This window comes from Lissotriton vulgaris, chromosome 11 (assembly GCF_964263255.1).
Source record: "Lissotriton vulgaris chromosome 11, aLisVul1.2, whole genome shotgun sequence".
NCBI lineage: Eukaryota > Metazoa > Chordata > Amphibia > Caudata > Salamandridae > Lissotriton > Lissotriton vulgaris.
The window spans coordinates 729,701,512-729,728,947 of NC_141699.1; the positions used below are offsets into that span (position 1 = coordinate 729,701,512).

The following is a 27,436-nucleotide window of genomic DNA, read 5'->3' on the forward strand; positions in this document are numbered from 1 at the left end:
GGGGGGCACCCCTTCTGTAGACATGAAAGGGGCGAAAGGCAGACTGTGCAGGACAAGTGGTGGAGAGGCCCAAGAACTTGGCCATAGCACATAAGTCCTTGAAGCGCTCTAGCGCGCTGTCTGCCTTGTCGCCGAACAATCAACGGCCATCAAAGGGCATGTTCATAAGGGTAGCTTGGATATCCTCAGAAAATCCCCGGATCTCAGCCAGCGGTAGCGTTGAATGGCTACCGACACTGAAATCGTCCTACCTAGCGAGTCGCGGTGTCCAGTCCACAGCGTATGGTAAACTTCGCTGCGTCTAGCCCCTCTGCAACTGCACAGGAGAGCACAGCCTGGGTCTCCTCCAGGCACTGGGGCAGCACCTGCGCCACCGTATTCCACACAGAGTGGGTATAACGGCCCAACAGACATGCAGTGTTTACGGACCGCAGCCCCAAGCTGGTGGAAGAAAACATCTTCTTCCCAAGATGGTCCAGCTTTTTGGATTCCCTATCAGGTGGTGCGTTAGGGAATGCACCTTTGGATGTAAATGTAAATGTACAGGAATTTTATACAGCGCAAATCACCAAGCGGTTTCTAAGCGCTTGCTTAGGGAACCCGTCCTGGTATTCCCCTGTGAGATAACCCCGGCAGGGTATCCGCAAGGTGAAAGTCAGGCATCCCGCCGCAAGGGGCCGTTGTGGAGATTAAGCAAGCTATTGCCCAGAGTCGCAGAGTGTGAACCCGTGAATCGAGTAGGTACCGGAGCGAGAACTGTCGAGTCCATGGACATTTTAGGACTCAAGACCCCGCCGAGCCGGGAATTGAACCCTGGTCCCGGGCTGACCTCTGCTTCCAGGTCTGCCTCCTCTAACCAGTGAGGCTTTGACCACCAAGCTCTCAGTGGTGGGGTGTTGGGTGAGGAAAGTGGTGTCACCTTGGGCCGGGCGGTAATGTCGGGCAACCATACTATCCACAGGAGCCTCAGTGTTGGGCCTGGACCAGGTGCCCAAAAGTATGTCGGTTAGGGCTTCATTGAACAGCAGCAGGGGCTACGAAGAGCTCGCTGCCGGCTGAAGCACCTCTGTCAGGAGGTTAGTCCTGACTGCCACCATAGGTAGCTCGAGGTTGAGAGCCTCGGCCGCCCTAAGCAACACCACTGCGTAAGAAGCTCCCTCCTCCGTAGCGATGGTAGGAGGAGACAACATGCCAAGATCTGGGGAAGTATCCAGACCACTGGCTTCCCCCAGTTCCTCTCTCCAGTCCGGGTCATACTCTAACTGGTCAGTTAGAGGGTCTACAGACCCCTCCCAGTCCTCCTCTGGTTGCCAATCTGGCCTAATTGGAGCACCAGGCTAGAACAAGGGCACAAAGGTGCTCAACGGCGCCGGATCCAGAGTCGGTCTGGTTCCGTGTCCAGTTCAGGGGTCGATGTCGGCTGGGGACAAAACCTGCATCGGCTGAGGACGTGGTGCCAGTGGGATCAGCGTCTGGGGAGGTATAATCAGGTCGATCGGCGCCGACCCGGATCCTGGCCTGGGTCTAAGGGGACCCTGCGGTGCCGGCATCGAAGGCTCAAGGCCCCCAGCCGAGTCTGTGGGGTCCGAAGGCGCCCCGGTGGAGTCGGGCTGCCCAAAGATGGCATGCATCACTTCGTAAAAGGTGCGAAGCTGGGCAAGGGTCACTCCGGGTCCCAGGAAGGGAGGGAAACTCGGAGACGTGTGAGGGGCACCAACCGCATCCCTCGTCGTGTCGGCCGACAGACACGGAGAAGTCGAAGAACGACGATGCTTCTTCGACTTCTTCTTGTGCTTCGGAGTGTGAAGACTTTGAAGAGGACTGGTGGTGGTGGCTCCCTGACCGGTCCCTGAACCTCCCACGCGACGAGACTTCAAACGGCGTGGAAACAACTGTCGGGCCTTGAGAAGCTTTCGGGACCGCTCCCGCAAAGACTTCGGATTCATGGTCCGGCAGTCGGAGAACCACTTGGGATCATGGTCGCGCACCAGGCAAAACACTAGAATCAAGCTATCCTGGCTGAAGAGGGGTGAAACCCCGTAACCGGTCCTAGGATGCTTGTTTCCGGTCTGGGGAGGACCTGGCTTGGCAGTTCGGGCAGGACTGTTCCCATGAGGCACAGGGTCAAGACTGATTTGATTATGGGCAGGTCTAAACTGGGTTGGCATAGTGAGAAAAAGAATGATGGATTTAACCCAGATCTCGACTGGGGGTGAATGTTGAATTACTTAATACATAGTTGATGGGACTATTCTAAAAATCATCTTCATCATAAAGTGAGTAATCAGTAGTGGACACATCATCACACAACACTCACAAAAACTTGGTAGAATAAAAAAGAGCCAGCGAGTTAACAATATAGGACATCTCTTTCAAATGCCAATATAAGCTTGTAAAATAGCCCTCTTTTAGACTCTAACTATAATTTAGCAACCTTACAATCCAAGGTGTGACTATGGGTCTGTATTGTACAACAAAATTGATAAGGGCTCAAAGTGGCCACTTCTGATAACCAGAGGCATTTGGTAAACAAATCAGCCCTACTAGTAAAGAAAAAAGAATAGGAAGGGGCTGAACTTAAGATCTAGGTTTTCAGTTTGGGTCCTGATGGACCCATAGGGATTATAGGGCAAAAAACATGTTGGCTCAGATTAAAACCCAGTAGGACTTATTAGATAGTTATATTATTTTAAGTCCACCTTTTTCTTTTTAATCTTATTGTGGCAAAGGCAGACTCATTTTTTATGACCACATTTTTACAGCAGATAATTGTATAAATATATTGCAATCTAAATCTAATTTAGGGATACCTCGACACTTGGGGGTTCCCACAATTTGAAAAGGTCTGCATAAAGAGCTTCATTTGTAGGCCCTTGTGTATTACACACCCAACCTTACAAGGAGCAAGTCCTGATGATGAAGCATGCCACTTTGGTAGGTGAGAGTCACTGCATCAAAATAATAAACATTTTATAGTCCTAAGAGACAAGAGAGCTCCTGGATTTAAAATATTTAATTTTCAGGCTATTCATCACTGGAACAACACGTCATGCTTAATTAAATTTAATAGTTGGAAGGGACTGTGGCGGGCCAGAAAACAAACTCTCACTCCCCTTTATAATGTACACATCCAAAACCCACTATAAGGGGTTAAGTGAGTCCCTCTTATCAAGGACATATGCAATGCTCTGTCTATACACAGACTGCACATATCAGGAAAGCACTGCAGCAAGAAAAAAAATGCATTACCATGCCTGTGTGTTATTCGCCGATTTCGGACAAATCAGATTGCTCTGGTCCTCTTGATGATTAATGCCCTTTCTAGATAGTTTTAACAGCATCAACTACCTGGGTCTTCTGGAAAAGACACGTGGAACATTTCTTTCAAGTGAAACTTCAAAGGCATATAATTGTGGCTCGACTAGTGTACAAAAATAAGTAAGGAAAATATTTCAATTACTGTCCAAGAGCAACATTAGAGTGCCAGGCAACTTTTCCTCGCACATTGGTGGCAGTGGACCATTTCTGGTTTATTTGTAATATTCTTCATAGGAGTATTTTCTTACCCGGTCTCTGGTGAGGGTCTGGGTCCTGTTCTTGTGTATGATGCGAATGAAACCTGGTGGCTGAATCCAAGCCTCTCCATCCACCTGCACAGGCACCCCATCATCCCCTAATATGGTGATCTTGACCATTCGACACTACGTGAAAAATATGAGGAATAAATATAAATCCGATTAGAAAGCTGTCTCTATACCATCACTTTAAAGAGATGGTACATTCTCTATACCATGCCATCACAGAAGTGATACTTTTCTATGCCTCAATACCCTGGGTTGGGGAGTGGTATTGTTTCCATACCATTCAAAGTTGCATAAATTACGGAAAGGTTACTTAAGATTATCTCAAATAGTATTATGAGGCTATTTGTACAATCAACATAATATTTTGCCGATAACAGGTAAATAAATGCAAAATGGGTACTACAACTAGTCCAAAAAAAGCACACACTTAATTTCCCTTATAGTCGGATAATAGCACCAATCGCTTTAAATCCTTATAGATACCATTTACAAAAATGGTGACCCTCTGGGGAGGTCGCTCTCCCTCCACGCAGCGCCGCCTGTGTGCCCCTGCTGCCACTGCCGAGGACTCGCTGGTTAGTGTGCTCCCTCTTAGTGCCCCATTTTTGTTCTGTGCCACTCACTCTTACGCCCCTTTTTGTGCCCCATTTTGCTTGTGTACCACTCGTTTCCCCCCGTCTGTGCCCCATTTTTTTCTGTGCCACCCGTTTTCTCCCCCTCTTTGTGTCCCTTTCTGCTTTCTGTGCCACTGTTTTTCCCGCCGCTGTGCCTTCCTGACCAACACCTGGTGGAACGACTCCTCGGCTCCCGATATCGCCATAGCCGCCCCGGACGGATACAAGATCGCCTGCAGAGACTGCACCAACGGCATTGGAGGAGGAATACCCATCGTCCACAAGTCCACCCTCAAGGTCTCCACCCACTCAGATGACACACTCAGCACCGCGGAACACCTGCACTTCCAGATCCACACTGACCCCAACACCACCCTCAGAGGAACACTCGACTATAGACCCCCCCGGACCCCGGCCACAGTTCAGCGACTCCATCGCCGACCTCGTTAGCACCCACGCACTCGCCTCCACGGACTACATCCTCCCCGGGGACCTGAACTTCCACCTCGAGAACAACAACAACGCCAACTCCGCCACCCTGATCGACAACCTCGCCCTCAGACAACTCGTCACTGCTCCTACCCATGCTGCCGGCCACACGCTTGACCCCATCTTCTCCACATGCACCCACGTCTCCTTCGACCACACCACCGAACTTCACTGGACGGATCACCACTGCATCCATTTCACCTACAAGAAGCTCACCGCACCACCGCACCAAACAGCTGCCGGCTGCTACTGGAGCAAAGTCACCGAAGACCAGCTGGCCACCACCCTCGCCCAGAACCCTCCCACCGACCCCACCAACCCAGACGCCGCCGCCCGCAACCTCAGACAGTGGATCAACAACTGCGCCAACACCCTCGCCCGCTCAAGAAACCCTCCAACAGCCGCACCAGCAACAAAGCCACCTGGTTCACCGAAGAGCTCCAGACCTCCAAAAGAGCATGCCGGAAATTGGAGAAAAAATGGCTCCACGAACGAACACCGAACAGCCACGCAGCCCACAAGGACGCCACCCGCAGACATCACCATCTCATCAGATTAGCCAAGAGATCGCTCTTCAAAGCCCGTCTGGACAACAACGCACACGACATTGTGAAGAAACTCTCCAACCCCAGCGCCAACGACATCCCGTCCTCACAAGAACTGTGCGACTCGCTGGCCACCTTCTTCCACCGCAAGATTGCTGACATCCACAACAGCTTCATCACCACGACCACCCTGACAACGTCAGATTCCACCCCCCCTACGAACACCACCCGCACCAACCGCCTGACCTCCTGGACAAATGTCAACACCGACGAAACACGCAAGATCATGAACTCCATCCACTCAGGATCACCGTCAGACCCCTGCCCACACCACATATTCAACAAAGCATGCGCAGCCATTGCACCCCAACTACGGAAAGTTATCAACATCTCCTTTGAGACAGCTACATTCCCGGAAAGCTGGAAGCACGCCGAAATCAACGCCCTTCTCAAGAAGCCCAAGGCGGACCGCAAGGACCTCAAGAATTTCCGGCCCATCTACCTGCTCCTGTTCCCGGGGAAGGTTACTGAGAAAATCGTCAACACGCAACTAACCCGCTACCTCGAGGACAACAACATCCTAGACCCATCCCAGATTCCGAAGAAACCACAGCACTGAGACAGCCCTCATCACCACCACAGACGACATCAGGATCCAACTAGACAACAGCGAAACATCAGCCCTCATCCTCCTGGACCTGTCAGCCGCCTTCGTCACGGTCTGCCACCGCACACTAAAGACACGCCTCCAGGAAGCTGGAATCCAAGAGAAAGCCCTAGACTGGACCACATCCTTCCTCTCCGGCAGAACCCAGAGCCTCTGCCTCCCCCTACCGCTCCGAAGCCACCTAAAGACACGCCTCCAGGAAGCCAGAATCCAAGAGAAAGCCCTAGACTGGACCACATCCTTCCTCTCCGGCAGCACCCAGAGCATCTGCCTTCCCCTTCCGCTCCGAAGCCACCAACATCATCTGCGACGTACCCCAGGGATCATCCCTCAGCCCTACGCTGTCAACGTCTAAATGGACCCTTCGCTCACATCTCCCGCCAGCACGACCTCAACATCATCTCCTACGCCGACGACACCCAGCTCATCCTCTGCCTCACCAAGGACCCGCACACCGTCAAAACCAACCTCCATGAGGGAATGAAGGCCGTCGCCGAATGGATGAGAGGCAGCCGACTGAAGCTGAACTCTGACAAGACGGAGGTCCTCATACTCGGATCCACTCCCTCTGCCTGGGATGACTCATGGTGGCCGACCAGGCTGGGAACAACACCGACACCCACCGACCACGCAGGTAACCTAGGAATCATCCTCGACTCCTCCCTCTCCATGTCGAAGCAGATCAACGCCGTCTCCTCCTCCTGCTACAACACCCTCCGCATGCTCCGCAGGATCTACAGGTGGATCCCCACTGAAACAAGAAGAACGGTGACACAGGCCCTCGTCAGCAGCAGGTTGGACTACGGCAGCGCACTCTATGCAGCAATCCCGGCCAAACATCTGTGACGACTGCAACGCATCCAAAACGCCTCCGCCCGACTGATCCTCAACGTCCCTCGCCGCAGCCACATCACCCCCCACCTGAGAGACCAACACTGGCTCCCCGTCGACAAGATGATCACCAAGCTACTCACCCACGCACAGAAAGCACTCCACAACACCGGACCAGCCTACCTCAACAGCAGACTCAGCTTGTACACCCCACCCGCCTGCTCCACTCCACCACCCTCGCCCTAGCCGCTGTCCCCCGCATCCAACGAACGACCTCTGGCGGCAGATCCTTCTCCTTCCTTGCCACCACAACCTGGAACACCCTCCCTACCCACCTACGGCCGACCCAAGACCTGCTCAACTTCAGAAGCCTCCTCAAGACTTCCTCTTCGAGCAGTAGCGGCACCCCCCCCCCCAGCACCTTGAGACCCTAACGGGTAAGTAGCGCGCTCTATAAGTACAATGATTGATTCCTTTCCCTTATAGTCGGATAATAGCACCAATCTCTTTACATCCTTACAGACACCATTTACAAAAATAAAAAATAATCTCTCTGTCACTGCCAGCACATTCATATTACGTGCCCCTTCCCTAACCTACACCAGTACAGATCGTAGGATTAATTAAAAACAATTTCTCACATGCACACCATGGATGAAAAGTCATGTAAACATTTCTGAAATGCCTGACATTTCAAAAAGACAATGAATGTTAAGAGTTACAATAACTGTTGATTTTTTTTAGTTCCTCATCAGTTTAATTCCTTGAGATTTACATCTATTCTTTTGACATTATACTTCCACAACTCAGCTAATAAGCAATGAGAAGTACTCTACACTTTAACATTAAACCTGAGAGTGAAATACTATCAACATTATCAAACCTGAGAGAGTGTTCCATTAGTACACCTTCAAATCCTCTGAGGGGTTACTTTCTGTATACCATCAGACCAGCTTAGATTGGTTCTCTACAATGCCACATTTGTGACACCATACCTTCACCGCATAATCTTTCTGAGAAGTAATCCCTTCTGGAAGGGGATTGCTTAATCGTACAATTACACCTGTGAGTGGATATATTCACATCAACATCATCATCTGAAAGGGTATAACTTCATGTTATCATAAACCCTGAATGACAATACCTTTCCTAGACCATCAGATCATTTTCTTAAATCAATAACCTTTGAAAGTGCAAGTTTTGGTAAAAGATTAATTCAGCAACTTCTAAATGAAGAATTGTAAAACTTGCATTTCAAACCTCTACAGATGGGCTGTAACTACCACCCTCACTTTTATGAACACTCGAGGTACACTGACTGGTCAGGCCAAAGGGTATCACGGAGAACAGAAGTTTTTCGGGCCCACCTGAAGCTGCAAGTAGCACCTGTGGGGACTGCAGGATGGGAATGAGGACATAAGTATCAGGCAAGTCCAACGCTACCATTCAAGCCCCCGGATCAAGTGCAGAGAAAACTTAAGCCAGGTTGAGCATCCTGAATTTGTCTTTCGTTAAGAAGTTAAAAGGGTGATGATCTAGAATGGGGGCGAAGGCCTCCATCATTTTTCAGCATCAGAAAGTAATGGGAATAACAACCAATCTTGTTTCTGAAACCGGTATTTGCTCTGTTGCTCCGTTGGCCTGGAGAGCTATAACTTCTCCTAGGACTATCGACTAGGGGTCCTCCAGAAGATGTTGTGGTGTATTTTCCATGATCTGGAGCCCCCATTGATCCAAGGTAATGCTCCACCAACCGGGGAGCTAAAAGGCAATCCGGCATCCAACTGGGCAATCGTGAGATGTTAGGGTGAAATTAAAAGGGTTTTGATGCGGCTGAGAGAGTGAGGGCTGGAGTCTGCCCTAAAAGCTGCACTTGAGGACCTGAACGCTCGCATCGTGCTCCCAGACCATGGCTTCTAGAAGACTAGGTCATCTGCTGCAATTGAGATGAATACTGCCTTTCTCCCTGAAGGTGGCGTGTTCCAAAGCAATTAAAGGGCATTGCTGCTGAGGAAGCTGACAAGCTCACAGAGCCAAACCCAGAGAGAGGGAGGGGTCCTTGCTCTCTTTAAATCTTTCAAGGGCCAAATACACTTTTTCCCTGAATAGCCTAGAGCATTGATAAGGTAAATCTATCAGTCACTGCAGCACATCTGTGGTAAAGCTTGTAGACTGAATTCACACTCTTAACCATCCTAAGCACCACACTGATGCCAACTGCAGGCCCAATTTCATAGAACATTTTGCCACATCATGACCATCAGCAACTAACTGTTGCAAGATAAGGCAAGACTCATCCGGGATATCAGGTAACACATAAGTCACCTTATCCTGCAATGCATGTGAGTACCTGTTCTCAGGACATCCCCGCGCCGCACGGCCCCCAGCTGTGTGTGTGCCCCCTCGTGTGCCCTAGCTGCTGCTCGCAGCCTCGTTTTGCCGCTCTGCCTGCCTCCCTAGCTGCCGCCTCACTGTACTGTCCCCCAGCTGTGTCTATTTAACTCTCTGTTAACTTGCAGTATTTTGTGCTTTTTTCTGTAAAATTTTGTTGTAGTGTGTGCTTGTGCCCGTTGTGCCGCCTGCCCCGCTCTCTGTTCCCGCCGCCGTCCTCGCGGCCATGCCCCCTTTTTCGTGTCCTCCCCGCTCCCGCCTGCCAGCTGCTCCTCCCTCCCACTTAGCCATAAATGGCGACCACACGGACGCGCAGCGGTCACGCGCAGCGGGCGCACCGATTGTGCACCGAAGGCGCGCCAAAGGCAAGCCCGTCTGCGCCCGTCCGCGCCTGGACCGCGCCCAGCGCCAGAATCCCTGGCCCTCGAGGACCCCTGCCCACGCGACAGACCTACGACATCGCCACCCTCCACGCACTCAACGCCGGCCGAACCACCCCGAAACGCACCCACGGACCCTTCACCTGCCAAGCCTGCAAGTTCACCTGCATGGATACCTGCACCGCACCCGCCAAGCCGAGCACCCGCGGCAACCACCTAAAGTGCATCCTGCTCAACACCCGCTCCGTCCACAGACACGCCATCGAACTCTGGAACCTGCTCGACACCTCATCTCCTGACGTCGCCTTCCTCACGGAAACCTGGATGAACGCCTCCTCAGCGCCCGACATCGCCATCCCGGACGGATACAAGATCATTCGGAGGGACCGCGTGAACCAGACTGGAGGAGGCATCGCCATCATATACAAGAACACCATCCGCATCACGACCGACTCCAGCGACACCTTCCCCGCCGCCGAGCACCTCCACTTCCAGATACACACCGACCCAAAGACAACCCTCAGAAGCACCCTCATCTACAGACCGCCGGGACCACGCACACAATTCAGCGAAGACATCACGGACTTCATCAGCCCGCACGCCCTCCCCTCCGGGGACTACATCCTCCTAGGGGACCTCAACTTCCACCTGGAGAACAACAAGGACCGCAACACCGCCGCCCTGCTGGACAACCTTGCAAACCTCGGACTCAAGCAACTGGTCAACACCCCCACTCACTACGCAGGCCACACGCTTGATCCTGTCTTCTCATCCAGCAAGCACATCACCTTCAGCCACTCTACCGGACTTCACTGGACTGACCACAGCTGCGTCCACTTCAGCTTCCGAAGAACAACGGCCCACCACCACCCGCAACAGGTTCCTCACAGGATCTGGAGCAAGATCACCGCCGAGCAGCTCACCACCTCCCTCAGCCAGAACCCGCCCACAAGCACAACGGACCCCAACGAAGCAGCCCGCAACTTCACACAGTGGCTGACCGACTGCGCAGACGACCTCGCGCCACTGAAGAACCCTCCCAGCAGACCCAGAAGTAAGAAAGCCACCTGGTTCACCGACGATTTCAAGGACTCCAAGAAGAACTGCCGCACCCTCGAGAAAGCCTGGCTCCTCAGCCAAATCACAAACAACATGACCACCCTCAAACAAGCCACCCGCAGGCACCACCAGCTCATCCGCACTACCAAGAAGAAAACACTGAAGGAACGACTAGACAACAACGCCCACGACAGCAAGGAACTCTTCAGCATTGTCAAGGAGTTCTCCAACCCCAGCACAGGCAACAACGACATCACTCCTTCTCAAGACCTCTGCGAGTCTCTCGCCTCGTTCTTCCACCGCAAAATCACCGACATCCACAACAGCTTCGGAGCACCATCCATGCACCCTACCGTCGAACCAACGCCCCCCACCGCCACCCTCCGCACCTGGACCACGGTGACCACCAAAGACACAGCCCGCACGATGAACACCATCCACTCCGGATCGCCGACCGACCCCTGCCCCCACCACGTCTTCAACAAGGCCGACTCCATCATCGCACCCCAACTGCGGGACATCATCAACATCTCCTACGACACCGCCACCTTCCCAGAGAGCTGGAAGCACGCCGAGCTCAGCGCCCTACTGAAGAAACCAACAGCGGACCCCACCGACGTCAAGAACTTTCGCCCCATCTCGCTCCTCCCTTTTCCTGCCAAAGTCATTGAGAAGACCGTCAACAGACAGCTTGTCGCCTTCCTCAAGACAAACGGATCCCTTGACCCCTCATAGTCCGGTTTCCGAGCCAACCACAGCACCGAGACCGCCCTCATCGCTGCCACCGACGACATCAGAACCCTGCTCGACAACGGGGAAACAGCAGCCCTCATCCTCCTGGATCTCTCCGCAGCGTTCGACACTGTCTGCCACCGCACCCTAGTCCAACGCCTGAGCAACACAGGTGTCCAAGAGAAGGCTCTGGAATGGATCATCTCGTTCCTCGCCAGAAGAACACAGAGAGTCCGCCTACCCCGTTTCGATCCGAGGCCACCGAAGTCATCTGCGGCGTCCCGCAAGGATCATCACTCAGCCCCACCCTCTTCTACGTCTACATGAGACCCCTTGCAGCCATCGCACACCAACACAACCTCAACATCATCTCCTACGCCGATGACACCCAACTGATCCTCTCCCTCACCAGTGACCCCGCCAACGCTAGAACTAGCCTACACGAAGGGATGAAAGACGTCGCCGAATGGATGAAGAACAGCCGCCTGAAACTGAACTCAGACAAGACGGAAGTCCTCATCCTGGGACCATCGCCCTCTGCCTGGGACGACACCTGGTGGCCCCCGGCCCTAGGCAGCCCACCCAAGCCAACAGACCACGCGCGCAACCTGGCCTTCATCCTGGACTCCTCCCTCTCGATGACCAGACAAGTCAACGCCGTCTCCTCATCATGCTTCAACACCCTACGCACGCTCCGTAAGATCTTCCGATGGATCCCGACCGAAACCAGGAAGACGGTCACCCAGGCACTCGTCACAAGCCGACTGGACTACGGAAACACCCTCTACGCCGGAACCACAGCCAATCTACAGAAAAGACTCCAACGCATCCAGAACGCCTCAGCCCGACTCATCCTGGACATCCCCCGACGCAGTCACATCTTCGGACACCTGAGGGACCTGCACTGGCTCCCCGTCAGCAAGAGAATCACGTTCAGACTCCTCACCCACGCACATAAGTCCCTCCACGACCTGGGCCCCAAGTACCTCAACGACCGCTTGACCTTCTACATGCCCACCCGCCAGCTACGTTCGACAAGCCTCGTCCTCGCCACCGTACCACGCATCCGAAGAGCCACCGCCGGAGGAAGGTCCTTCTCCTACCTGGCGGCCAAGACATGGAACTCCCTCCCCACCCACCTCCGGCTGACCCAGGACCATCTCGCCTTCAGGAGACAACTCAAGACCTGGCTGTTCGAGCAATAGCAGACCCCCCCTTCACCCAAGCGCCTTGAGACCCTCCGGGTGAGTAGTGCGCTATACAAATGCTATGATTGATTGATTGATTATCTTCCTATGTGGTATTTACAGACCTAAACACAAGAGGCATTCAACATATGGATCCATATCAGACATTTCTCAAGTACATGTCACGGAAGGTTTCAATCCAACTGGTTTAGGTGATACTTCTTCACACTTTGAGGTGCATGTTTAAGAAAATTGCAAATCTGTCAAATGACAGGAAGAGCATTACTTGGTGCAGAAAGAAAGGAACTGATGCAAACGCGAGCAGGTGATGTACACACACTGGTCCTAATGTCACATCCACACAAGAAGCAGCAGCACAAGGTAGCATGACTTCACACGGCGGCACCTGTCGAAACTGGAGGAAATTGCTATGCAAAAGTTTTGTGATCCAGTTTGATGCCTGGGGATATTCAAAAGGTAAGGAATCTGATGATAAAAGTGTTTATCACAAAGGTGGATTTACATAAAGAGCTTGAAGTTCGATCACACACCTAGCAGATGTTATGGTGATGAGAAAGACTGTCCTCAAGCTCAGAAATCTCAATAAACAACTGTGCAATGGGTCAAAACGGTGCACATCAAGAGTGTAGGGACTAATGTCAAGTCCCTCAGGGGCGCTACAAAGGGCTTTGGTGGAAACAAATGTTGCCAATTTAAATAATGAAGCCTGATCTAGTAACCACAGGAAGGCCGTAAGAGACAATATGCAGCCCTTAATAGTGCCAAAAGCAAGTCCTTGCTGGCCTAGGATAAAAAACAAATTGCAAAACTTCAGAAAACTTGGCTTGTAAATGGTCAACTTGTTAGGTGCCGCACCGATCCACAAATTTGTCCCAATGGTTGGCGTACACTGATTTAGTGGGTGGGGACGCTTCACCGACAGAATAACATGAACAAATTCAGAGTGTAGGTCAAAGAAGATCAACTGTCACCACTCAATCAAAGCATGGAGATGCAAAGTGTGCAGGCCAGGGTGCACCACCCTGAACTGCTGCAGCAACAAAAGAGCTAAGCATCCTGGAGCGGCAGCTTGATTGGAGGGCAGATGCTTATCCCAGGAGTTCCGCGTATCAAACTCTACTGGCCAATCCAAGGCCCCTAGGATGACTTGATCAATCCCGATCTTCTTCAGAACTCGGGGAGGAGAGGCATGAAGGCATACAGAAGTCCTGAACACCTCTGGAGGCAGAATGTGTGTCTAAAAACTGAAAATATTCATGGCCCATTGTGAACCACCAGTAGTTCCTGTGGGCCTGCAAGACGGTGATGAGAAAATAAGCACCCTGATGTTCGAATACCACCATCCAGTCCCCAGACTACCATCTGAATGTGCTGTTTAATATATTGTCATTACATGATGACTTATTCCCCTTTTGAAAGAATGTTGTAGTTTCCATTATAACACTGGGTTTATGAATTTCTGATATTATGCTTTAAGAGTGTTATCTTGTTCCAATCTTAGGATGTTAACTGCAGGGTGATTTGCCGTTTGTAGAAATTCTCTGGTAGCTTGACTTCACTGAGATATGCATATATATTTTAATTATATCACGTCTTGTTTTAATTCTGCACCTGTGAATCATCAAAACCTGGCGTCCAGTGGACTAGTATTGTGCTTGGGTTAACACATTTATTAACTGTGGCTTCTGGCCGTTTTAGAATTTAACATGTACCCTCATAATAGAATTGCTATAATTAAAACTGAAACGTGGAATCGGGCTTGCAGCAGTAATTGATTTCAATCAACCAATTAAATTTGGCTTCTCTTGTATGATTTTATTGAAGGTGGAATGCTGCAGTGTTAGTAGCACATATTTTAAATAACTGTGCTAAATAAAGATTTACCTTAACCACCATCTGGTCTTTACGGTGCATGACACACAGGGCAGACAGGACTTGGGCTAGAGTGAGATCTTGAATATGTCCTTCCGCGGGAAGGCGTTGAGAGGGCACTGATCTAAAATCGAACAAAGGCCTCCGTCTTTCTTTGGGACAAGGAAGTAGAGGGAATAAAACCAAGTTCCTACTTGTGAGACGGACATTCTCTTGATGGCATCTTTGGCCAAAAGAGACTCCACTTCCTGTCATAAGACGGAGAGATGGTTATCCACCAGATGCCCTGCAGGCAGTGGAAGGCGTGGTGTGCTAGAAAGAAACTGAAAGACATAGTCCCGCAGACAATCTGTAGGTCCCACTTTTCCATCGAAATAGCCTGCAACCCCTGGAAAAAATATTGGATTTTAACTCCAACAGGGTAGCTGTGTGCAGGCAAGAACACAATGAAAGGGTTTTGCGGTTGCGAGGGAGTGTAATACTGAGCTGCAGGTTGAGCCTGCTGATCATGGTCATTTGGAACCACAGTATTGGCCACAAAAGGGCTGAACAGCCTGAGGGGCTGGAGGAGTGGTCTGGCGTTGACGGATGGGGAAACATTTATCATAGCCATGAAGAGGTTACTATAACTGATGGAATTGCCTCAAGGGAGCATAGAGGCCTAAGGAGCGTGCTGTGGCTCTGCTCTTTTTAAAGCATTCCAGGGCTGAGTCATAGATGTCAATATATCCAATTCAGAACGAGAAATGATCTCTACTTTACTAGAATTTATTCTCCCAATTGTTATTTTTACATCTCTCACTTTCCTCTTCTAAAATGTTGGCATGTATGCTGCGTCTACTTTATTCCCAAAAAGGCAAGATCAGTCAAAAACCATGTCCATTAAAGATGCCTCGATGCCCCCCGAAAAATATGTCAGTGTCTTCCAGGCATTAGCTTTCAGGATTATACTTCATGAAACTGCAACATTATAATAGCCAGGGAGACAGCTGGCATTGACTAATCATAGAGCAAGGCACAGAGAGGAGAAAGGAATATGCTACTTACCAGTATGCATCTGCTCTTTGCATGTAGGGCTGCTGACATTCATATCTGTGCATAAATCGCCGCCTAGTGTTGGGTCCGGATGATTGCACATAGTTGTCCTGGAAGAGTCTTCGAAGTATCACGAGATAGGTGGCTACTCCCCTGGACTACAGTGCGCATGGACATCCTCTCCATCCTCAGATTGTTTTTCGCCATTGTGGCAGAGATGGAGTGTAATACAGTAAGTGATGACCATGCCTGAGAACGATTCTGAGTGCTACAGCTGCGACAGGCACCGGGGAGGAGGGTGGGCGATATGAATGTCAGCAGCCCTACATGCCAAGAACAGATGCATACTGGTAAGTAGCATATTCCGTTCGAGGCATGTGGGCTGCTGAATTCATATCTGTGCATAGAATAAATAGCAGTTACCTCCTTATCGGCGGTTGCCCGTGCCAGCTGCAGCAGTCTGAAAGAGAGTTCTGAGAACAGCCTGTCCTACAGCAGCTTGCTGTTTGGAGTGTACATCTACGCAGTAGTGTTTGGTAAATGTGTGTATGGTGGTCCATGTGGCTGCTCTACATATATCCTCTAGAGGAATGTTACCTAGGAAAGCCATGGATGCCCCTAGCTTGCGTGTGGAATGCGCTCTTGGGGGAACTGTTAAAGTGCGTTTAGCCTTTTGATAACAGATTTGTATGCATTTAACAATCCATCTGGCTATACCTGATTTGGAAATGGGGTTGCCTTTGTGTTGTGGAGAGGAGGCAACAAACAGTTGTTTAGTCTTTCTAAAGTCTTTTGTCCTGTCGATGTAATACAGGAGAGCTCTTTTGACATCTAAGGTGTGCAGTGCTCCGTCTGCCACTGAATCTGGGTTTGGAAAGAAAACTGGCAGTTCTATGTTTTAATTAATGTGGAACTGCGAGATGACTTTTGGCATGAACTTGGGGTTGGTGCGCAGCACCACCCTATTAGCATGAATTTGTAGGTAGGGCTCTTGAATTGTCAGGGCTTGAAGCTCACTGACTCTTCGTAGCGATGTGATGGCTATCAGAAAAGCTACTTTCCATGTAAGAAACTCTATCTCACAGGAATGGAGAGGCTCAAAGGGGGGCCCTATGAGCCTGGTGAGAACGATATTTAGGTTCCAGACAGGCGAAGGAGGGTGTCTGGGAGGGATCACTCTTTTAAGGCCTTCCAAAAAGGCTTTGATGGCAGGCACTCTGAAGAGGGAAAGGTGCTGCCTGTTCTGAAGATAAGCAGCTATAGCAGCCAAATGTATCCTGATGGAACTATACGCTAGATTGCATTGGTACAGATGCAGCAGGTAACATATGATGTTCTGCGTGGACGCATCTAGCGGATCAATGTCATTGTTGGAACAGTATATGACAAAACGTTTCCATTTGGCTGCATAGCACGCCCTAGTTGTGGGTCGCCTTGCCTCTTTGATGATGTTCATACACTCAGGGGGCAAGTTGAGGTAGCCAAACTCTATGACCTCAGGAGCCAAATCGCTAGGCTCAACTGTTGCGGATCTGGGTGCTGAATGTCTCCATAGCTCTGAGTGAGGAGGCTGAGAGTGAGGCGCAGCCGTTGGTGAGGCACCACTGAAAGTTCCAAGAACGTGGTGTACCAAGCCTGCCGTGCCCACGTTGGAGCAACCAGGATGAGCGTCATGGAGTGCTGTCGCAGTTTGCGCGCCACCAGCGGTATGAGTGGGGCTGGGGGAAAAGCGTACGCAAATCTGCCTGACCAGTTCATCCATATCGCATTGCCCTTAGACTGCGGGTGTGGGAACCTGGCGGCGAAGCTTTGGCATTTTGCGTTCTCTTTTGTGGCGAAGAGGTCGATCTCTGGATGACCCCACTGCTGGAAGTATGGCTGGAGTACCGAGGGGTGGATTTCCCACTCGTGCATCTGGTGACTGTGCCTGCTGAGCAGGTCCGCCATCTGGTTGTCTACGCCCGGGAGATGCTCCGCCATGAGGAAGATGTTCCTCTGAATGGCCCACTTCCACATGCTCTGGGCTAGGTGAGATAGTTGCGGGGAGTGTGTGCCTCCCTGTTTCTGGATGTAATACATGGCAGCCATGTTGTCCGTCCGGATCAACACGACCTTGTTGCACAGGTGCAACTTGAACGCTTTCAGTGCCATGTAGATTGCCATCAGCTCTAACAGGTTGATATGCATCTTCTGCTGTTGTGTTGTCCATAGTCCCTGCACCGTGTAATGGAGGACATGCGCTCCCCAACCCTGGAGAGATGCGTCCGACGTTAGCACTATCTGTGGGACAGGCTCTTGGAACGGTCGTCCCCTGCAAAGGTTTTGTGGATTCCACCAATGCAGAGAGTTGTAAGCACGACCGGTCACCAACACTAGGTCTTTTAGATGCCCATGAGCCTGGTTCCACTGTCGTGCTAAGCATTCTTGAAGGGGACGCATGTGCAGTCTCGCGTGCGGGACTATGAATATGCAGGATGCCATCATACCGATGAGCTGCATGAACACCTGCGCTGGGAGCGATTGTTGAGGCCTGAACCTCCAAATGAGCAGCTGCATGCTGTTGACCCTGGCAGAGGTCGGCTGCGCTGTTGCCGTCAGAGTGTTCAATGTTGCCCCTAGGTACTGTTGCACATGGGCGGGCTGCAGGTGTGACTTTGTGTAGTTGAGTGAGAACCCTAGACTGTGAAGGAGGTGAATTGAGCGCGACATGTGGCTGGCACACTGCTGGGCTGACTTGGCTTGAACGAACCAGTCGTCCAGGTAGGGATAGACGTGAACATGTTGTCTTCGAAGGTGCGCAGCCACAGTCGCTAAGCACTTGGTGAACACTCTGGGGCAGTCGTGACCCCGAAAGGCAGGACCTTGAATTGGTAATGCTGATGGTTGATGGTGAACCTGAGATATTTCTTGTGACTTGGGTGAATGGGAATGTGGAAATATGCATCCTTGAGGTCCAGGGTCGCTAGGAAGTCGCCCTGACTGAGCAACGGCAGAACCTGCTGTAAGGTTAACATATGAAAGTGTTCTGAAAGTATGTATAGGTTGAGGGATCTGAGGTCTAGAATGGGCCGCAGGGATCCATCCTTTTTTGGGATTAAGAAGTACAGAGAGTACACCCCTGTACATCGTTCTTCTGCAGGCACGAGCTCTATTGCCCCTTTTTGCAGCATGGAGAGTACTTCTTGCTGCAATAAGTGCATGTGCTCTGCGGACATAGGACGGTGCCTTGGGGGTATGTTGGGGGGGTGGAGGTTAGTTCTAGACAATAGCCGTATCGGATAAGTTGTCTCACCCACCTGTCCGTGGTAATGCCTTCCCAGACTGGCAGGAACTGCTGGAGTCTTCCCCCCACAGGTGTTAGATGGTCGGGGGGCAGTGACAAGGCGTCACTGTTTGTTGGGAGCGGAGGATCTGGCGTTGTTATTGCCACGGCCTCTGCCTTTGGCGCTGTTCCCACGGTATCCAACCCTGGTATTCTTTGTATAGGTGGATTGCGTGCTCCCTTTGGTGTACTGGGCCAGCTGTAAAACCTGTCCTCTAGAGGCTCCCTTATTACCGGAGCGATGAAAGGAACTGCCCCGAAACTGCTGAGATTGCAGAGCCCCCATGGATTTCGCTGTCTCAGTGTCCTTTTTTATTTTTTCGAGTGTTGTGTCTACCTCGGGACCAAAAAGGAAGTCTGGGTTAACTGGCTGGTTGAGCAGAGTTGTTTGAATCTCGGGTTTGAATCCAGAGATGCGGAGCCATGCGTGACGTCTTAGCATTACACTAGTGTTGATGGCCCTAGCTGCCGTGTCTGCTGCATCCAGTGCGCATTTGATGGATACATTAGAAATCAACTTCCCTTCCTGTATAATCATTTCTGCTCCCTCCTTGTAAACATCAGGAAGGTGTTGCAACAGCTGTTCTAGTGTGTCGTAGTGAGCCCTGTCATATCTAGCCAACAGGGCCTGTGTATTTTAAATCCTCCAAATATTAGCAGCCTGTGCTGCCACTCGCTTTCCTGACGCCTCCAGGATCTTTGATTCTTTGTCCGGAGGAGGAGCGTCACCACTAGTTTGCGAGTTTGCCCTCTTGCGGGCATTGGCCACTACAAGGGAGTCCAATGGGAGCTGGCCTTTGATGTAGGTGGGGTCCACTGGAGCAGGCCTATATTTTTTTTCAATCCGTGGGTTGATAACCCTTGCTTTCGTGGGTTCCTTGAAAATGTCCGCAGCATGCTTGAGGACCCCTTTAAGCATAGGCAAAGTCTTAGTGGATCTTTCAGAGGTGGAGAAAGCGTCAAACAAGAAATCTTCTTCCACAGGTTCAGCGTGCATTTCCACGTCATGGTTGAGGGCTGCCCTCTCTATCAAAGCGCTAAACGCCGCCGTGTCCTCAGTTGGCGATGTTTTGACGCTGTAGGACTGAGCGTCTGATGCAGCTTGTGTATCATCAGGGTCTACAGTTTGATCTACAGCCTCAGACCACTGTTGAGGTACGTCCTGATCAGTGTCAGTGTGATAAGTGAAGGCTGCCTGACCGTAGTCTTCACCCATGTCCTCCTCGCTTTGTGCTGGAGAATATGCCATTTGTTGTGGATAGTCCTGAACGGGTTCAAAGAGAACTGGTGAGGTGGCCGAGTCTTTCTTCCTCTTAAGGAAGAAAGACAGGGCAGGACAGTGGCAGTGTCTCCCGACCCCGCTTGGTGCCAGGTAAAATACTCCACAGAGCGGAACTCTCGTAAAAGCTGTCATAGCTTGTGGTATTTTTAGATTGATTGCGAATTTTAAAAATACATTTCGCTTGCGCCGCATGTCACTTGATTTCTGATATTAAAAACGCACGCTGTGTTAAAATTGATATACGAATTTAAACACTCACCCTCTGTGCACATACAAGTCACCCCAGAACTGTAAGGGGATCCAGGGGCTCATTTCCCGGTCTGTGCTCAGTGGTCAAGCCTGCCCGCCCTGGTCCGACTCGGTATCCAATACCGTTGAGCGGAGGGCGGGGCAGGTGAGAGGCAGACATGCCCAGCAACCCCGAGGCAGTCAAGCGGTTAGCGCTCTAGTACCAATTTCGAAGGACTATTTAGGCGGGAGGAAGCCTGGGCTCATTGCGGTAAGGGCAGGACAGTGGCAGTGTCTCCCGACCCCGCTTGGTGCCAGGTAAAATACTCCACAGAGCGGAACTCTCGTATAAGCTGTCATAGCTTGTGGTATTTTTAGATTGATTGCGAATTTTAAAAATACATTTCACTTGCGCCGCATGTCACTTGATTTCTGTTTTTAAAAACGCACGCTATGTTAAAATTGATATACGAATTTAAACACTCACCCTCTGTGCACATACAAGTCACCCCAGAACTGTAAGGGGATCCAGGGGCTCATTTCCCGGTCTGTGCTCAGTGGTCAAGCCTGCCCGCCCTGGTCCGACTCGGTATCCAATACCGTTGAGCGGAGGGCGGGGCAGGTGAGAGACAGACACGCCCAGCAACCCCGAGGCAGTCGAGCGGTTAGCGCTCTAGAACCAATTTCGAAGGACTATTTAGGCGGGAGGAAGCCTGGGCTCATTGCGGTAAGGGCAGGACAGTGGCAGTGTCTCCCGACCCCGCTTGATGCCAGGTAAAATACTCCACAGAGCGGAGCTCTCGTATAAGCTGTCATAGCTTGTGGTATTTTTAGATTGATTGCGAATTTTAAAAATACATTTCACTTGCGCCGCATGTCACTTGATTTCTGATTTTAAAAACGCACGCTGTGTTAAAATTGATATACGAATATAAACACTCACCCTCTGTGCACATACAAGTCACCCCAGAACTGTAAGGGGATCCAGGGGCTCATTTCCCGGTCTGTGCTCAGTGGTCAAGCCTGCCCGCCCTGGTCCGACTCGATATCCAATAACGTTGAGCGGAGGGCGGGGCAGGTGAGAGACAGACACGCCCACCAACCCCGAGGCAGTCGAGCGGTTAGCGCTCTAGTACCAATTTCGAAGGACTATTTAGCCAGTCGTCAGCCCAAGCGCGCAGCGGTTGCGCGCAGAGGGGCGCCTTCGACCGCGCCAAAGACTAGCCTAAGACCTGCCCGTCTGCGCCCGTCCGCGACAGGACGGGACCAGGGGCCATGGGGGACTCAAGACATATCCTGCAGAAACCGCTCACCAATAGGATTACCTACTCTGCACAGGTAATTAGGGATTTCCAAATAACAAAGACACCTGATTGTCAAAAAGCTACTAACAACATAGTGGAGGGTCTATTCTCATGCATTTACTGCAAAACCCCGTTTTCCACTCAATTGAAGGAAAAATGCTATGAGAGACATGTAATAGCCTGTACACCCTCTCCCAAAGCCTTGGATACTACTTCAAACATTTCGAAAGTTACTGGCCTGAAAAATATCCTTTGCAACATACTGTCATTACCTAAACATACTTCTGAAATATGGGACCTCATTTCTACGAATGAGCCAGATTTATGTTTCATTACTGAAACATGGCTCAAACCTCATTCTACTCCCTCCATCACTCTGGCCATTCCTACAGGATACAAAATAATTAGGCTAGATATACCTAAGAAAATAGGTGGAGGAATCGCAATTGTACATAAAAATAATATCAACTGTTCCATTTTGGCAGAACTTAGTACCCCCGAGATTCAACTATTGATCTTCAAATCGGCTCATTCCCCCAAACAAACCAGATTGGGTGCTCTTGTGTACCGTCCACCGGGACCGAGCACGAACTTTGCTAATACGCTGCTTGAGAACCTAGCACCTTATGTTCACAATGATAAAGACTTCCGGTTAATAGGAGACTTCAACATACATAGTGAACAGAAAGACTGCAAGGAAGCACAATCACTCCTAAACGACCTCTCTTTGCTAGGTCTCACTCAACGCAATGTGGGCCCAACACACTTGGCAGGACACACCCTAGACCTTATAATAACCAATTTTCCCACTGTTACCTGTCTACCCCCTGCCCAAGTCAGCTGGACAGATCATTTCATCATCGAGTTCTACATCCCCCACCCTGTCACCACCATCCATGGACCGACTACTATTCCTAAAGTACGGCGGCAATGGCACAAAGTAAATGAGACCACTTTTTTAGGAAAATTTGTTGAACCCTTTACTGCCACTCCTAAAAATATTGATAACGCAATTGAAATATTTACAAGAGCTACCAAAACGGCCATAGATGAGATAGCCCCCCTAAAACAATTTAGACCCCGACCAGCCAAAAAACAAGAAATTTGGTTCTCCGAAGAGCTCAGGACTTTAAAGCAACTAGCTAGAAAACAAGAAAAGAAATGGAGGACTTCTCATCTTGTAACTGACAGGAGCCATTATTGGGACGCATTAACCACCTACCATAAAGCCATCAGAACTACGCGGAAAGCCCATATAACATCCCTTATTACGGCTGCAGACAATTCCCCTAGGGTTTTATACCAGGTTTTACAATCTTTCACTAAACCTGCAGCATATGAAAGCCCTGACATTTCTTCACAAATACTTTGTGACAAAATATCCCAATTCTTCTCGAATAAAATAGACATTATCTACGAAAAAATAGTCAACTCCAACAATACCTTGACTACCAACGCAGCTACCATCTTTCATGACTCAGAACACAACAATGGCTCTCACACACTAGATATTTTTCCCCCTATCACTTCTAAAGAATTGTCTTCACTCACTATGCAGATCAAAAGCGGCAGTCCTGATGATATTATCCCAGCAAGACTTATGCCCACCCTGTTGGAAATTCTAGGTCCCACGTTTGAAATACTTGTCAACCTATCCCTGAGTACAGGCTCTGTTCCCAAACAATGGAAGCAGGCCTTAGTTAGGCCTATTAGGAAGAACACCGCTACTCCCTGGACCGATTTAGCAAATCTCAGGCCAATCTCTCTGTTACCGTTTTTAGGAAAGCTCACAGAGAAATATGTTAATCGACACCTATCCAGCTACATTGAGATAGCTGGCGGCCTAGACTACTCTCAATCTGGTTTTAGGCCGAAACACAGTACAGAGTCCACCCTCCTGTCTGTTACTGACGACCTGCATATGTTCCAGGACAAAGGCTATTCTGTTTTTCTTGTGTTATTAGATCTGTCGGCAGCGTTCGACACCGTGTCACACAACATCCTTATTGACCGGTTGTTGAACGTAGGGATTAAGAACAAAGCCCTTGCCTGGCTAAGGAGTTTTCTTACCGATCGCACCCAGACTGTCACCATGGGTGAATATCGATCAGCGGAGGTAGAGATTACAAAAGGGGTGCCACAGGGCTCTTGTTTGAGCCCAACACTCTTTAACATCTACGTGGCACCCCTGGCAAGAGTGATGCGCAAATTTGGTTTTATCCCCGTGTCATATGCGGATGACACGCAGCTCCTCTTTCCCTTTCAAAATTTCACCGCTGAAATAAGAAACTCCTTCTCTGCTGGCATGAAAGCCGTCGCACAGTGGATGTCTACCAACTATCTACAGTGCAATGTCAACAAGACGGAAGTAATGCTATTCGGAGACGCCAAATTACTGTGGACCCCAGATTGGTGGCCATCCGATCTTGGTACTGTCCCAGAGCCCAAAAAGGTCGTCAAAAACCTAGGGATCCGTCTTGACCACAAACTTTCACTCAAGCAGCATAGTAACTTTGTAGCTGGCTCATGCTTTCACACCATTAGCATGATGCGAAGAATCTTTCCTCTGTTACCAGATTCTTTCAGAAAAACCCTAGTGCAGGCCCTCATCTTGAGTCGAATTGACTATTGTAACGGATTGCTTCTCTCCGCCAATGAAGGAGTGCTGGACAGACTCCAGGTAATCCAAAACACGGCAGCCCGCCTTGTCCTAAATGCCCCTCCTAGAACAGCATCAAAACCTCTCCTCAACAAATTACACTGGCTGAGTATTCGACAAAGGGCAAAATTTAAAATATGCTGCATTATTCACAAATGCTTGAATGGACATGGCCCGACCTACCTGGAACAGAAATTCACTCCCTACATCCCCTCCAGATCACTAAGATCTAGTAAAAGTCTTCTGCTGGTAGTACCTTGTGTCAAAAAAAACAGGCACGGAGGGAAAGCACTATCTGTTGCAGGACCCACACTGTGGAACAGACTTCCTCTGACCCTCAAACTCTGCACAGAACACCTGAATTTTAGAAAACAACTGAAAACTCTGCTTTTTACAAATAAGATCTAGTTCCATTCATTGTTCACCTCTTCCTCTGTTGTAATCTTATCCGGTACCAAAGCGCAGAGATACTCCAGTTGGAGTCGATTCCAGCGCTATACAAACTCACAAATAAATAAATAAATAAGAGGAATTTTGTAACCCTCCAAGGGATGTTCAGGTGCGATCTTCCGCTTATGGATGGTTAGCCTGCCCGATTCTGAGTCGATGGGGTGGGCTTCGAAGGCGCCGACGACGTTTTTGAAGGGTCGGTGCCTCTGTGGTGTTCGAGATGCTTTGCTCGAGCCGTTGGTGGTAGTCCGAACTTAATCGGAGGGTGGCCGACTTGTTTGGAGCTCGTCTTAGTGGTCGATTCGAGCCGCTTCGGCGACTGAGTAGGACGCTTGCTTAATTTGCGTTGACTCGAGCTCCCGGTGTGTAGCAAGCCCAGTCTTAGGCGTCGACGACACTTGCTGTTTCGGGTCGGCTTTGGTTTTCGACTCGAGTTGTTTGCTCAGCAGCGGCTTGAGCGCTGAAATCTTCGGCTCGACGGCCTTCTTGGTCTGGAGGCCTTTGGTCTTGTTGCCATCTTTGAGCGTCGACGTCGACTGCGTCAAGGTGACGTGTTTGACAGTCGAGCTCTGTTTCGACGCTCCAGTCTTCGAGGCGATGGCCCCTTTCGACGCCGAAGGGTCGTCGATAGTCTTTGATTTGGCTGGCGTCGACGTCGAACCGACCACCATTTTAAGTAGTTTCGGTTTCGATTTCGGCTCCGTTGGTTTCGGTTTCGATTTTGAAGAATCGAACGATGGCTCCTTCGATGTATTCTTAGCCTGGCTTAGACGCGGGGCTATAGAATGTAAAGGAAGATCTTGGCTAAGGCCTCTCGGCGATGCCTCGACCTGAGCCGTAGGTAGCGTAATGTCAGTTATAGGCACCCGCTACTGCGGTTGGGCCTGACTCATCACTGGAGTCGTCATCAACAGCTCCGATGGCCCGTTCGTCGTCCCCTACCTCGACGACGTCTTCTTCGTGGACGTACTCTTCAACCTGCTCGTCCACCTCGAAGTTGGAGTCGTGCTCCGACGCTGGTTCCGACTGCTCTTCAGGAACCTCTTCTTCTTCTTCTTCTCTTTCTTCTACTTCTTCAGCGCCGTCTTCGTCACCGGCCTCGAAGATGTTGACCGGCTCGGGCGCCGACTTTTGCGCTGACTGTCTTGCTGCGCGTCGAAGTTTAAGCGTCTTCTTGGAGCGGAACTTCAAGCAGGCCATACAGCTGGCCTCGTCGTGCTCGGGGGACAAACATTTATTGCACACTGGGTGCACATCAATGTGGGGGTATTTTGAATTACAGACGGGGCATCGTTTAAACGGGCTCCGATCCATCGTCGTCGTAGTCTGGGCCTTTGTCGTCGAAAGCGAGACGCAGCCTCCGACGTCCGGTTCGAAGAACTGGAAAAAAGACAGGCACCGAACGAGACAATACCGACGCTTCGAAGGCCTTTTGGCCTTAGGAAAGAGTCAATACAAAGTTTCCGAACAAGAGTCGAGAAAGTACATCCGAACCCAATGGCGGAAAAAAACAATCTGGGATGGAGAGGATGCCCATGCGCACTGTAGTCCAGGGGAGGAGCCACCTATCTCGTGAAACTTCGAAGACTCTTCCAGGACAACAATGTGCAATCATCCGGACCCAACACTAGGCGGCAATCTATGCACAGATATGAATTCAGCAGCCCGCATGCCTCGAACATTATTTTCCTAAAAGTGTTAATTCGCTTTGTCAGGAGCAGTGGTAGGAAAAGCATTCAGATTGACCTTGCTTGTGGACGCTTGAAGCAACAGGCTCTCTGGAGTGGGACTTCGTGTTAGGATGACAGGGTCGCCATGCACAGGGCAATGGGGACATGCAATCTGCCTACTATCTGCTCCGGGCTTTGGCCAGGTACCCAAAAGTGCATCCGATAGTGACTCATTGAAAGGTAGGAATGGCTCAGTGGGAGCTTGGCAAGGTTGCTAAACTTTGGATAAAATATTCGTTTTCGCTTCCAAACCTGGAAATTATATGTCTAATACTTCAGCAGCCCTTCGCATCACAACATTAAAAGAGGAGATTTCCTCTGTAGCAGGACGCAGGGGAGACATAAGGCCAGCATGAAACCCACTCGCATTCTGGAGCTGTCCTCAATATGGTGGGAAAAATAATAGTCCTCTTCATCATATTTGTAAATGTCAGAATCAGTGCAAAAAAAGTTATGTAAAGCTTGCGCCCTTCCATGTGGTAGTCGTGTAGGGTAGCCAGCTGAGTCAGAGTGATTGCCAAAAGGTTAGGTGGTGGTTGGTGTCAGGTGCGACTTCGGTGGAGGTCATAGCAGATTTGGATAGCACAATGGGCTGTAAATCCTCATCAGCATCTGTGTTAATACAAACGTTAGCTTAAGCGGGCACCAAAGTCAGTGTCTGATGTGGATACAAAAGGGTACAGACAACACCGAAGGCAGACCTGCAGAAGGAAGTCAGAGTGGAGGAACCTGCGTTTCCTTGGGACCTGAAGCAGCACCTTTGGTGATGATGCAATGGGGCCAACACAGGAGGAGGCGATGGAGCCAAAGCAGGCACCGAAGTCAGTGCTGGAAGCTATGTTGGTCCAAGAGGTACAAACTTTGATGAGGGTGGACCCACCAATGTAAGTCTGACTGGAGGCTCCTGTGGTTCCTTTGGGCCAGAAGACATGCCAGAAGGAGGCAGCAAAGTGCCAAAGATCCACATTGTAGCCTCACTGAAGGCTTATACGTGCTGCAATGTATGCAATGGACTTGGGAACTCAGTGGGCTTCCGGTCTTAACTCAGAATCAA

The 27,436-nt window shown here is 50.3% G+C and overlaps 1 protein-coding gene across 23 annotated transcripts in view; it reads right to left on the reverse strand.

Annotated features, from left to right (window-relative positions):
• DGKD (diacylglycerol kinase delta) overlaps positions 1-27,436 on the reverse strand; it is a 1,053,390-nt gene that overhangs the window by 111,148 nt on the left and 914,806 nt on the right. For all 23 annotated transcript variants that reach the window (XM_086943829.1, XM_086943836.1, XM_086943828.1 and 20 more), the window contains one exon: positions 3,567-3,701. In XM_086943829.1, the coding sequence (XP_086799955.1) occupies positions 3,567-3,701 (135 nt within the window). The remainder of the gene's footprint in view (positions 1-3,566; positions 3,702-27,436) is intronic.